General features: G+C 40.9%; 2 protein-coding genes across 6 annotated transcripts in view; one reads left to right on the top strand and one right to left on the bottom strand.

The window, feature by feature from the left end:
- Positions 1-2,762: 2,762 nt before the first annotated feature.
- On the bottom strand, positions 2,763-11,949 carry LOC110486724 (NADH dehydrogenase (ubiquinone) complex I, assembly factor 6). 3 transcript variants are annotated; one of them, XM_036945545.1, is made up of 9 exons: positions 11,530-11,949; positions 11,105-11,208; positions 10,410-10,532; positions 10,042-10,098; positions 9,844-9,946; positions 6,954-7,087; positions 5,395-5,496; positions 4,072-4,128; positions 2,763-3,293 (listed from the first exon to the last, which is right to left on the bottom strand). In XM_036945545.1, exons 2-9 carry the CDS (start codon positions 11,123-11,125, stop codon positions 3,165-3,167), a joined length of 726 nt encoding a protein of 241 aa, XP_036801440.1. In that variant the 5' UTR covers positions 11,126-11,208; positions 11,530-11,949; the 3' UTR covers positions 2,763-3,164. The 3 variants fall into 3 exon arrangements, with proteins under 3 accessions (XP_036801440.1, XP_021414202.1, XP_036801434.1); XM_021558527.2 differs by having other exon boundaries at positions 11,109-11,208; XM_036945539.1 differs by lacking the exon at positions 5,395-5,496 and having other exon boundaries at positions 11,109-11,208.
- The window catches only part of nagpa (N-acetylglucosamine-1-phosphodiester alpha-N-acetylglucosaminidase), a 19,333-nt gene continuing 18,542 nt past the window's right edge, over positions 11,938-12,728 (top strand). For all 3 annotated transcript variants that reach the window (XR_002468099.2, XM_021558501.2, XM_021558514.2), the window contains exon 1: positions 11,938-12,163. Coding sequence is in view for 2 of the 3 variants with exons in the window: in XM_021558501.2 (XP_021414176.2) it covers positions 12,081-12,163 (83 nt within the window). In the remaining variant the exon portion in view is untranslated. The remainder of the gene's footprint in view (positions 12,164-12,728) is intronic.

The raw sequence follows: 12,728 nt of genomic DNA, 5'->3' as shown, positions 1-12,728 counted from the left end.
TGTCTGGAACTCTATTGGAGGGACGCGACACCATTCTTCCACGAGAAATGTCATAATTTGGTGTTTTGTTGATTGTGGTGGAAATGCTGTCTCAGGCACCACTCCAGAATCTCCCATAAGTTTTCAATTGGGTTGAGATCTGGTGACTGAGACCGCCATTACATATGGTTTAGAACGTTTTCATGCTCATCAAACCATTCAGTGACCACTTGTGCCCTGTGGATGGGGGCATTGTCATCCTATTGGGTCAGAGCCATAGTTTTATACATGACCCTAAGCATGATGGAATGTTAATTGCTTAATTAACTCAGGAACCACACATGTGGAAGCACCGGCTTTCAATATATTTTGTATTTCTCATTTACTCAAGTGTTTCCATTATTTTGGCAGTTACCTGTATTTTAGCTGGCAAGGTTGGTAGACTTTAGAAAAGCAAGCAACCACTAAATGTACTGGATAAGACTCACATTCTTTTCAATCTTTTACCCAGATTTTAGCAGAGATGCAGGGAAGCATATTAAGTTTCTTTAAAAAAAAGAAACACCAGTCAGGAGGATAGACAGCTCAAGAGGTAAATAGCAAACGGTGGTCACACCAGATACTGACTGATTTTCTGATGCACGCCCCGACTTTTTTTAAAGGTATCTGTGACCAATCAAATCATATCTGTATTCCCAGTCATCTAATGACCTAATTAATTTATTTTCATTAGGTCGTAATCTAATGTAGATGAACTGTAACACAGTAAAATCTTTGAAATTGTTCCATGTTGCATTTATATTTTTGTTTGGTACAGAACGGATCAAGTGCTGGGATGGACCTATATTTCCTGCAATATGGAATTAGTAGGCTTTTGACTACAGGGAACCTTGTCAAGTCAAATAGGGTTCAGCACACAGTTTAAATTTAATCTCAATATGTTGTGCATCACAGCAATTTATTTAGCTTGACAATCCCATTAAATGCAATTCTGCATTTAGACACTAAATGGTTATACAAAAGTAAAATTGGCATCATGTTGATGCAATTAAGTTGTACATCTAGACCACATTTCAACATCTCTTGGATTAGTGTGCCTATAGTACTTAGAATAACAATCAACATCTTTACCATTGACTCAATTTATCAGTCTTGGAAGGATGAGCAGTTTTCCACAGCAACAGATCATAATACGACCTATTAATGATGCTTGATCATTAGCATTCTAGTTGGGGGCTTGATGACTCATACCTGGTTCATGCTCTCCTCCTTTGAAGTATAACAGGACCAGATGCTTTGTACCAGCAGCAGTGCCACCAATCAGTGACACCAATCATTCTAGATTCACACAGTTCAGTTAGCCTTGAACCACCCCACTGACATTCTAGCAAGAAGGAAGAAACATCTTTCCTAAGCATATTATAGGTCACCCTTCAAACTGCAAGTCACTTTTCAACAAAGTCATCATTCCTACATTATTAAACAAACTGTTTTCAAGAGGACACATCGGCACAATGCAGGAAGTCAAATGGCGAGATGACAATCAAGTTGGTTTAATTCTGATCCACTGGGCACACACTGGTTGAATAAATGTGTGTATAAAACGAAATGACGCTGAACCAATGTGGAATAGAACACTTTGGATGAGACCAGTGTTCTCTCTCTGAAAGAGACAGTAGTAGTACTATAGAGAACTGACTGGCCATCACACACCATATTTGGCCATCACATGCTGGCATCTTGGTTCAAAAGAAAAGGTGCATTTGATTTGAGTTCTGCCTGTGTGCATGTTATTTTATTTTGGCCGTCACAGGCGTGGCGACGAAAAATCGATAAATTGTGACAATGCTTGCTCATCTTGGGTGAAGGTATAAACCAACATATCAAACATCCTTTGATCCTTGGTCTCTTCTAGCCTCTTTCTCCCTCTCACTGTCTCTCCCTTTGGAAGTACAAGGCCCTTCTCATCAAAACATGGCACTTGTCCAGGACTTCACTGGATTGCTTCCAGTGAATGATACCAACTTAATTTTATCAGTAGTCCATTGACTGCATCAAGATTTCCATGGTAGGATGAAACATCGATATAACGAATGGCCACAGGGATTTGCATAAATGAGAAACAGCCTTAAGGGGACAGAAGTAGCACAGAGGGTTGCTCGGGAACATAAGAACCCAATGAATCCCTGGAAGGCAACAGCTCTCTGCATCATTGAGACCAGACAGAAAAAAGTGATGGGAGGACTTTCCCTTCTGTTAAGGGCAGAAGGGCTAGGGTAGCCTAGTCTGAAGAGGTCATCATCAGGGTCTGGAACACACTGACTGTAATGATTCACAACAGGGAGGAAAAAATACATAATTTATCATAAATAAAACTACCCTGGGTGAACGACCTGGCCCTCTCTGTGACATTCTTTAAGGTGAAGCCTTAGAGTTTCCTGCTTTTGAGGAATAAAACCTAAACGTATATAAACTGTTCAAAATGGCCCTTTTCTTTTCAACTCCACAACCTGGCATCTGGTCCAGATCAAAACAATCAACTGGAGGCAGAAATTCTCTGGTAAACTAAGCACTATGCTAATTACACACTTGCATCCTACTTTGGCTATAAACGGTTGTCAGGAGCAACAGTACCATATAATTTTGTGCTGGTAAAAAGCTATGTTGTGAATGTATACAGCCTGTCCACAAATATGACAGTGATAATTACACTTAAGTCATGTAAAAAGCTCTAGATTTTATTTAAATGTCATCATAATTCACAATGACATACACTACTGTTATTATGGTTGTGACATCTTTATTTAAGCTTTAAAAAGGAGAGAAAACACAGACCAACATGGCTACACGATTTATTACTGAAAATACTCAATATATCAGGGCATCAGTTCAGTCTCCAGTACTGTAGTTATTGCTTTACAATAATCTCTGTCTGTGGTCCTCAGCTGTCTAGTCTACAACAGGGAATAACACAGGTGAACTGGTTTAGATGGCAGAGGCATGTTTTAGATCAGAATCCTTTTTTTGGGGAGTGCTGACATCATAGATGGAGGAGTCTCTTGAAATCCACTGTTGTAGATAGGTCTACTTAGAAACCAACATACGAGAGCGGGACTTTGGGAAACCGGATGTTTAAACCTGGTATAAATTACAATAGGGCAAACGATAAGGTCCCACTATACAGGTCAATAGGTCTTCTTCCAGGAGCGGAAATAGAGCTGGATGGGGATCAGTGGGTTTCTTTTCTGTAGGCTGGGATGGAACACATCAAAGTCTACCCGCCGCACCCTTTGAAGGTAGTCTTCCAGCACCACCTAGAACAGCAGCCAGAGAGAGGGAAACAGCATCCACAGCATCAACACACCTGTGTGTGTGTCAGTCCTTATTCTCTACATGTGGTAGCTAGCGTGAGCATTATCTGAGCTCAGGAAAGTGCTTCCTCTTTGTCCTAGACGCATTGTGACCATCCACCCTTCAAAACATAAAAACACACGATGCGGGGCATTTGTCTACCTCAAATTCTTCACCTTGGCGTCATTCTCAAGGCTCTGGTTAATATGCTCTGCCCTTCCTTTATTGCCCTCTTTCATGCCCCTTCTCTGTGGGAATCAGACTGCTTTTGAGAGTGCCAGTGGTAAGAGCCCACAATGCAGTCCCTTGGTGGTCTGTCTGGTGCAATTAAATTGGAGCATTAAAAAGGTCTGTCTGGCCAACTGATGGGGAGCGTGCTGTGATGGGAGGGAGGGATAGGCTAGACAGCCATGTCAGGATATTGGGAGGTGGTTGAGGAGGAGAAAGGACCGTTCAACAGATGTTGCTCCTCCTTACCTAGGTTCAGATGAACCTGATTGGAGGATTAATGAAAAAAATAAAAAATACAAATGCTAAGAGAACTGGAAGTGAAACTAACACACATACCTGGTCTCTTCCCTGGTGCCAAGACTAAAGAAGCCCCATAGATCAGTTCACAAGTCTTGTCTTTGGTCAACGCTTTACAAAATATGACCCTTTTCATGATGTTACGTCAGTCACAGTGACCACAACCTAACCCAATAAATGCTAATCATTCTTATAATAATAACAACAACCCACCGTTTGGAGGAAGGCAGGGAAAGCAGAAGCTGGTATGTTCTTGCTGAATGATCTGGCCTGTGGAGACAAAAAGGTTCAAACTGAGTAAAATGACCAACACAGGCTAATAAAGCTATAATCTGTTTTTATAACAGATGAAGGTCTGTAGACATGCAAAATCAATGACGCGCATATAAAACACCAGTAGCTACTTAATTTCGGACTGCTTCTCTTTTCAATCCTTTTTTTGTACAAACTCAAAACTAAAAAAACAACCTCAAAGCTCACAATGAAACAAAGTTACAAGTATCACCAACGTTAATTGATTAAGTACACTACCGTTCAAAAGTTTGGGGTCACTCAGAAATGTCCTTGTTTTCATGGAAAACAGACTTGAAATTAGTTGCAAAATGAATAGGAAATAGTCAAGACGTTGAGGTTATAAAGGTTGAGGATATAAAAGGTATAAGTAATGATTTTTAATTTAAATAATAAAAATTGTGTCCTTCAAACTTTGCTTTCAACAAAGAATTCTCGATTGCAGCAATTACAGCCTTGCAGACCTTTGGCATTCACAGCGTTGTACGAGATCTTCAGGTTCTTGGCAATTTCTCCCATGGAATAGCCTTCATTTCTCAGAACAAGAATAGACTGACTAGTTTCAGAAGAAAGTCCTTTGTTTCTGGCCATTTTGAGCCTGTAATTGAACCCACAAATGCTGATGATCCAGATACTCAACTAGTCTAAAGGCAGCCAGTTTTATTGCTTCTTTAATCAGAACAACAGTTTTCAGCTGTGCTAACAATTGTAAAAGGGTTTTCTAATGATCAATTAGCCTTTTAAAATGATAAACTTAGATTAGCTAACACAACGTGCCATTGGAACACAGGAGTGATGGTTGCTGATCATGGGCCTCTGTACGCCTATGTAGATATTCCATTAAAAAAATCTTCCGTTTCCAGCTACAATAGTCATTTACAACATTAACAATGTCTACACTGTATTTCTGATCAATTTGATGTTATTTTAAAATGGACAAAAAAGTAGCTTTTCTTTCAAAAACAAGGACATTTCTAAGTGACCCCAAACTTTTGAACGGTAGTGTATGTGTAGTACGGGTAAAAAAACGCATTGTAGTAACCATTAGAGAAAACGACTGATCCCACATGGGAACACACTGTCAGAGCCCTCCATTTTTTTTTTTTTACCAGGACTGGATGAAAAATGTAATTGAATCAAATCTTATTGAAGACTGGGGTTTTTAAAGCAGTAAATCTGTTCAGCAAGAACAGCCCATCAAATAACATTGGAGGAACACTGTCCTAATGTCATAAGGGTACGTACGTGTTGTAGGTGTACGTGGGCTTGGCTGGCAATGTCATATACCACATCCCTCACATTCTGTTCCCGGCTTCCTCGGATGAAGTCCTCCTGGGAGGCTCTGTGCTGGTGGTGACACACACCTTTGTTCACACCACTTATTCACACAGGAGAGATTTGTTCCTTCAAACCACTAATCTAGCCGAGCGAACCAATTGCTCATGCTGAGAGCATATGGCCTCTAAATGGGGCGAATAAAGTGAAGCTCCCGATAATTAGCTTCATTATTCACGGCATGTATAGCGATTGTCAGATCTCAGTTCTTTCTCCTTTAAACTGTTGGCCTCAGGTCAGCCCCGATAGACAGAAGTTGTTTAGAAACTGAGTAGTCGGATAATTTGACAGCGAAAAAAAAAATATATATATATAAATATAAAACGGGTAATCTGAATCTTATTACACAAATAAGGAGTTTAGTTTGATATAGTTTAACAATAATATGAGGACAAGGAGATTTGTATTGCCCAAAAACACAAGGCTGTAGACATGAAAATTCCAATGTGAACAGTTCCTATGTTTTTATATGTAGGTATCAGTATTTTGTCTCCCCCATTCTCCAACTTCTTATCTTGCCAAATTTTTAAGCAGTTTTGTTTACACACCACCTTGACAGTATATATTTTTTCTATGCTAGCTTGACAAACTAAACAATCAAGTCAGGGAACTTCAATACTATTTGAATGCAATGAAGCTTGGTATTGCAAGTTATTAGCTCGGCTAGAAGCTGTTGTCAAGCAATGGGAGCAACAACAAAACACAAACATACAGAGGGTCTAATGCCAAAGCCTGTATAAAATGTAACATCACCACAGACAGAGGCTGCAGTAGTTAAACCCCTGGACACCAACAGTCCCTTCTGCTTCCGACCAGAGCAATTAACTTATGACCGGATGAAAATAATTGGGAAATTGCAAGGCACTCACTGTCCCTTAATGACACAGAAAGTGGAGAAAACCCACCAGGCTTTAGCGAGCTTTAATGTGGGGGGGTGAATCATAGATGGACTGTAGGGGGAAACTCTAGGGAGCTTCAATTGTGCTCACCTTTATGATGTTACAATAGTGCCCCCAGGTGCCAAAACAATAGTGATAGGCAAATGACCTGGAGGCCTCCACAAACCTGACGAGGTCACTAATGTCACACACACTGGACTAGTAGGGGTAAAAACATCTCCTGATGTCACATCATAAACCAGCTGCACACAGTCCCCTGTCACTCCAGCTGTGGCTCAGAGGCCTTGTTGACAGATGGATCAGACAAAGCTGTGAATTTTACATGTAACTACAGCCAGTGCATTTGTCATGGGGTGTCATTATAACTGTGCCTCTGGCATACTTCATTTGGAGTAGTGACACAAACCCTCACTGTGTTGATAATACCAAACCGGTCTAGCAGGAATATCATGTGACATAAAGGCCTGAGATAGAGAGGTAGATAGATCAGGAATGGCATCCATCTGTACCAAACGTCACTAGCAGGAAAGTAATCATTTTGATACCTCTGCTGCAGATATGGTCACTCACCAGCATGCAGATGTCCATAGGTAGGTAGACTTTGCGTCTGCTGCTGTTGTAGGGCGTGGCTCTTAGGCACATCACGATCCCCTGGGCCTTACCAATATGGCTGGCAGCATGATCAGCATGGACATCTTTCACACCTGGACAAAAAACACCACACACAAAGGGAATCAGAGAAGGCAGAAAATAACTAAAGTTAAAACATTGCAACCCTTTTTAAAACAAAAAAAATAATAAACTATTGTATTAAATACACTTTGTCTAGGTACAAGAAGAATGTGTCTTCTAGTTTACCTCAGAAACATAGTTAGTGTTTTTGATTGACTAGGGCCATGCTAAAACCTTAAGCAGACACTGTTCTCTTTTATACATCATTTATCACAACAATAAAGTGCACACACTTTGATATTAATAACTGGGAAATGCTTTCATGCTGAGTGCCCAGTACTTGAAACAGGTTGAGGCTTTGAGTCAGATGTCTCTTCTAGTCAATTAGACTGGAACAAGTGTGGCAGGTTCCTTTGCAGAGGGGGACAAAATAATGACATTCCACAAAATAACATGCAAATGATTGACAGAAACACAGGTACTTGCGATGCAGAAATGCCACTTAATTAATCGCACAAGTGAATACAGCTTGACCAGCTTCTAAGTCTCCCTCTCAAGTCATAAAACAATCTGCATAAGTAATCATTATTTTGTATACAAGGCATTCAGGAAAGTATTACAGACCCCTTGATTTGCCACATTTTGATACGTTACAGCCTTATTCTAAAATTGATTAAATTGTTGTTTTTTCCTCAATCTACACACAATACCCCATACTGATTAAGCAAATAAAGGTTTTCAGAAATATTTGATGTAAATGTAATATTTCATAAGTATTCAGACCCTTTACGCAGTACTTTGTTGAAGAACCTTTGGCAGTGATTACAGCCTCGAGTCTATTTGGGTATGACACTACAAGCTTGGCACACCTGTATTTGGGAAGTTTCTCCCATTCTTCTCTGCAGATCCTCTCAAGCTCTGTCAGGTTGGATGGGGAGCGTCGCTGCACAGCTCTTTTCAGGTCTCTCCAGAGATGTTCAATCGGGTTCAGGTCCAGGCTCTGGCCGAGCCACAAGGACATTCGGAGCCTTGTCCCGAAGCCACTCCTGCATTGTCTTGGCTGTGTGCTTGGGGTCATTGTCCGGTTGGAAGGTGAACCGTCACCCCAGTCTAAGGTGCTGAGTGCTCTGGAGCAGGTCTTCATCAAGGATCTTTGCACTTTGCTCCATTCATCTTCCCCTCGATCCTGACTAGTCTCCCAGTCCTTGACACAGAAAACCTCCCCGTAGGGATTTTGTCAGGTTTCCTCCAGACGTGACGCTTGGCATTCAGACCAAAGAGTTCAATCTTAGTTTCATCAGAACAGAGAATCTTGTTTCTCATGGTCAGAGTCTTTAGGTGCCTTCTGACAAACTCCAAGCGAGCTGTCATGTGCCTTCTGATGAGTGGCTTCCGTCTGGCCACTCTACCATAAAGGCCCGATTGGTGGAGTGCTGTAGAGATGGTTGTCCTTCTGGAAGGTTCTCCCATCTCCACAGATGAACTCTGGAGCTCTGTCAGAGTGACCATCGGGTTCTTGGTCACCTCCCTGACCAAGGCCCTTTTCCCCGATTGCTCAGTTTGGCCGGACAGCCAGCTCTAGGAAGAGCCTCGGTGGTTCCAAACTTCTTCCATTTAAGAATGATGGAGGCCACTGTGTTCTTAGGGACTTTCAATGCTGCAGAAATGTTTGGTACCGTTCCCCATATCTGTGCCTTGTCACAATTACGTCTCGGAGCTCTACGGACAATTTTGCTCTGACATGCATTGTCAACTGTGGGACCTTATATAGACAGGTGTCTGCCTTTCCAAATCATGTCCAATCAATTGAATTTACCACAGGTGGACTCTAATCAAGTTGGAGAAACATCTCAAGGATGATCAATGGAAACAGGATCAACCCTGAGCTCAATTTCACCTCTCATAGCAAAGAGTCTGAATACTTATCTAAATAAGGTATTTCTGTTTATTTGTTTTTTATAAATATGGACGTTTTCACTGTCATTATGTGTGTAGTTTGAGGAGGAACATTTTTATTTAATGCATTTTAAAATAAGGCTGTAAAGTAACATGTGGAAAAAGTCAAGGGGTCTGAAAACTTTCCGAATGCACCGTACATCCACAATATAATGTGACTGTTCCTGTCAGGGTTCTTCCAAATAGGGAAGGAGCAGAGTCATAATGGGGCGGCAGGATAGCCTAGTGGTTAGAGCGTTGGACTAGTAAGCGAAAGGTTGCAAGTTCAAATCCTCGAGCTGACATGGTACAAATCTGTCGTTCTGCCCCTGAACAGGCACTGTTCCTAGGCCGTCATTGAAAATAAGAATTTGTTCTTAACTGACTTGCCTAGTTAAATAAAGGTTTAAAAAAAGTATTTTATTAAAAATAATCAGTCATTCATTTCATGTAGAGGGGAATGAGGGAAACTATGGGTAGTTTCTGTCCAGCCTTTCAACAAAAATCTACTGGAGATCAGTGGCTATATTGATTCATTCTGATGGCATTTTCAAAGTGCAATTATGCATAGAGCGCTCTGTAACACCATGGCGGACATGGTATCATTAAACAAGGCGCAATTAAAGTTCCCGGCAATGTTCCAGTCGGTGGCTGCAATTCTCATCTTTCTCATTTTAGTCAATGTGCTGCATTGGCAAGCACGATCCTCATCATTTCTAAAAGAGGTACTTGAACACTGGGAAGTTAATTGTGAATATAAATTCGATGTCCCCCCTCAGGAACAGAACAATGCACATGCTGTACACTCTTCAGTCAGTGGAGTCAAGCACAAAACACACATACACCTGCTCACCTAAACTCTCCAGAAGAAGGTACAGTAGTGAGGACTGGGTATTGTCTGAATAGGCCTCCAACTCCTGGAGGTTTCTATAAGCTCTGTCTTCCATGTCTTTCTCCTGTTGGCAACAATAGAGACATATATCAAATAAATGAAACGAAACTAGAATTGAATCCACACAAATCCATGACCTAAAATGCAACATATGCTTACTCTCTCAGAGATTATCCTAAGCATCCACCTCTTTGTCAGGTAGTGTTTCTTCACCGCCTGCAAAAGGAGATATTTGAAGATGTTTAAAACAGTACACATCAAATGCATTGGAAAAGCTGTTTAATGCTATGCATCAAATACAATTTATTTATAAAGCCCTTCTTACATCAGCTGATATCTCAAAGTGCTGTACAGAAACCCAGCCTAAAACCCCAAACAGCAAGCAATGCAGGTGTAGAAGCACGGTGGCTAGGAAAAACTCCCTAGAAAGGCTAGAACCTAGGAAGAAACCAGGCTATATGCAATGTCCAAACGATATACAGTCGAATGTAATAGCCGCAAAATTAAAATGTCTACTCCAGACAGACCCTCCATAGTTCTGCACTGACAGGCTGCACTGGGGGGTCGTCCCTGTAGATCTCCTCCACTGTAGTCTTCCAGAACTGCATCCGCATCAGACCTATAGTCTTCTGGGAAACAGAGTCCTTCACCTTGGAGAGAAACAAAAAAACTAGGGTTTTCTCAATCCCTTTCAGAAGACTTCATTGAATGAGTTTAAACTGTTAGGCATATAGAGTTGCACAAAAAATGTATTGCTTTACTAGACCCTTCCCTCACTGTTATCTATGTTCATATCTAGGTCTATAGGTTGATGTATTATTCTTGCCATAACAGCATTATCTTCAATAGCAGGATGCCTGAACATCAACACTTAGCTCTGGACAAGTATTGGACATAGAGTGGGGCAAAAAAGTATTTAGTCAGCCACCAATTGTGCAAGTTCTCCCACTTAAAAAGATGAGAGAGGCCTGTAATTTTCATCATAGGTACACTTCAACTATGACAGACAAAATGAGAAAAAAAATACAGAAAATCACATTGTAGGATTTTTAATGAATTAATTTGCAAATTATGGTGGAAAATAAGTATAAAAAAACATTTTTTTTTAAATATATATACATATATATTCCATTTTGAATTCAGGCTGTAACACAAAAGGTGGAACATGTCAAGGGGTATGAATACTTTCTGAAGGCACTCAGTACTGAGCTTGCTGGAATACCTGCCTGAGCCAGCTCGACATTGAAGGCCCTCAGGGCCAGTGAGGAGCGTCGCGCATCCTCAGGGAGAAGCAGGGAGGACACAAAACCGTCATAGTCCCGAGACCTGGGGAAACAAGGCAGTGAACACAGGCAAGTTAATCAAAACAAGTCAAGTGTAATGCTAGTGGTGGACTAACTTCTTCAATGAAAACATTGGATGCAGTAACACATGTAACAAAAACAAACAACTAGCCAGGGTTGGGGTCAATTCCATTTCAATTCAGTATATACACTGAAAGTCCAATTCTCTTCAAAGCATTTCATTGAGGAACATTTGGACAATGTAGCCAGTCACAGAGGGCCATGCGATTTGTGCATAGAAGGATGCTTGCAAGTCATTCCATTTAGAGCCATATTTTACTAACTAGCAAGTTGGCTTGCTTACCTCACAATGTCGATACAGTATTTTTCGTTGTGCTGCGACTCTATAGTCGAGTTTGTTGAAGCTCGTAGACATTTCACTTCTGTAGGTCGTTGAATGCAAATAGCGTGTGGCAATATCTTTCTTTGGAGTGAGTGAAATACCGAACATTTTGTGGTTAATAGTCCATGCTTTGCACTAATGCCAGATGCCATGTTGACAACATACCCTTCAACTTTCACCCTTACCTTGTGTCGCAACAAAAGTCTTCCTCCCTATTTAATTTGTGTTCCGCTTTCTGTTGTATTTTTAAATACAGAACACTCGTTTTAGGTAAAGTATTTGTCTCAAGTTAGTTAATTATTGGTTAACTTTGCTAATTTAGCGAACAATATGTAGCAGCTACAACTGTGCATTTCCGTGTCATTTATAGTGGACGTTTTCAGCAGGCAAAGTAAACAGAACATCATGTGCTCTTCTTGTCTTGGACAAGTCATATGACTTCCCTCGCGTTGATTATGGTAGCTAAAAAGTAGAGTGAGGCAGGCGCACACTTTCAATGTCTATGCTATCATATGGCAACACTTTCAGTGAATGGTCATTTTGCGTTGCTCCTGATATGGATTGGTATTTGGCTTTCGGAGTGCAACGATATTGGGTAAGGGCCGTCGTTTCTATCTCGCTAGCAAAACTTTCACAATCATACTCAGAAGTTAACCAGCGCTAGCCTGCTCGCTAGCTAGCTAGGTTGGTTGTGCTTGTGCTGCTGTCTAAAAGAGGCAGACAATAATCTTGTTAGGACAGCCTGTGAGGAGCACTTATCTGACTTCGTAGTCCCGTGTAGTTAAGTTAGTAGAGCATGGCTCATGCAGTTCCAGATTTGTGGGTTCTATTCCCAAGGAAAATGTATGGACTAAAATGTTAAATGTATGAGGGTAAATTAGTATTCCCTGCCTATGTTCTGCCAGGTTTTGGAATTATGAACTAACCAACTAATGCATTCATCATTTGGTCAGTTATAGCCAGCCAGTTGCTTGATTATAATGTTTATCTATTGCAGTGGCAGCAGTAAAGTGCAAAGTCATTCTTGTCTTTGACAGCAGAGATAACGAACGGTATGCTGTCCATTTGTGAATATAGTCAAGTGACGAAGTCTTTGGCACGCACACTTTGCTTCACTGCAAGCTGAGGACCCATCTGAAATACACTGTGTGTATGTTTAT

The sequence above is a fragment of the Oncorhynchus mykiss genome, chromosome 2 (genome assembly GCF_013265735.2).
Source record: "Oncorhynchus mykiss isolate Arlee chromosome 2, USDA_OmykA_1.1, whole genome shotgun sequence".
NCBI classification, from domain to species: domain Eukaryota; kingdom Metazoa; phylum Chordata; class Actinopteri; order Salmoniformes; family Salmonidae; genus Oncorhynchus; species Oncorhynchus mykiss.
This window is presented reverse-complemented; position numbering and strand designations above follow the sequence as displayed.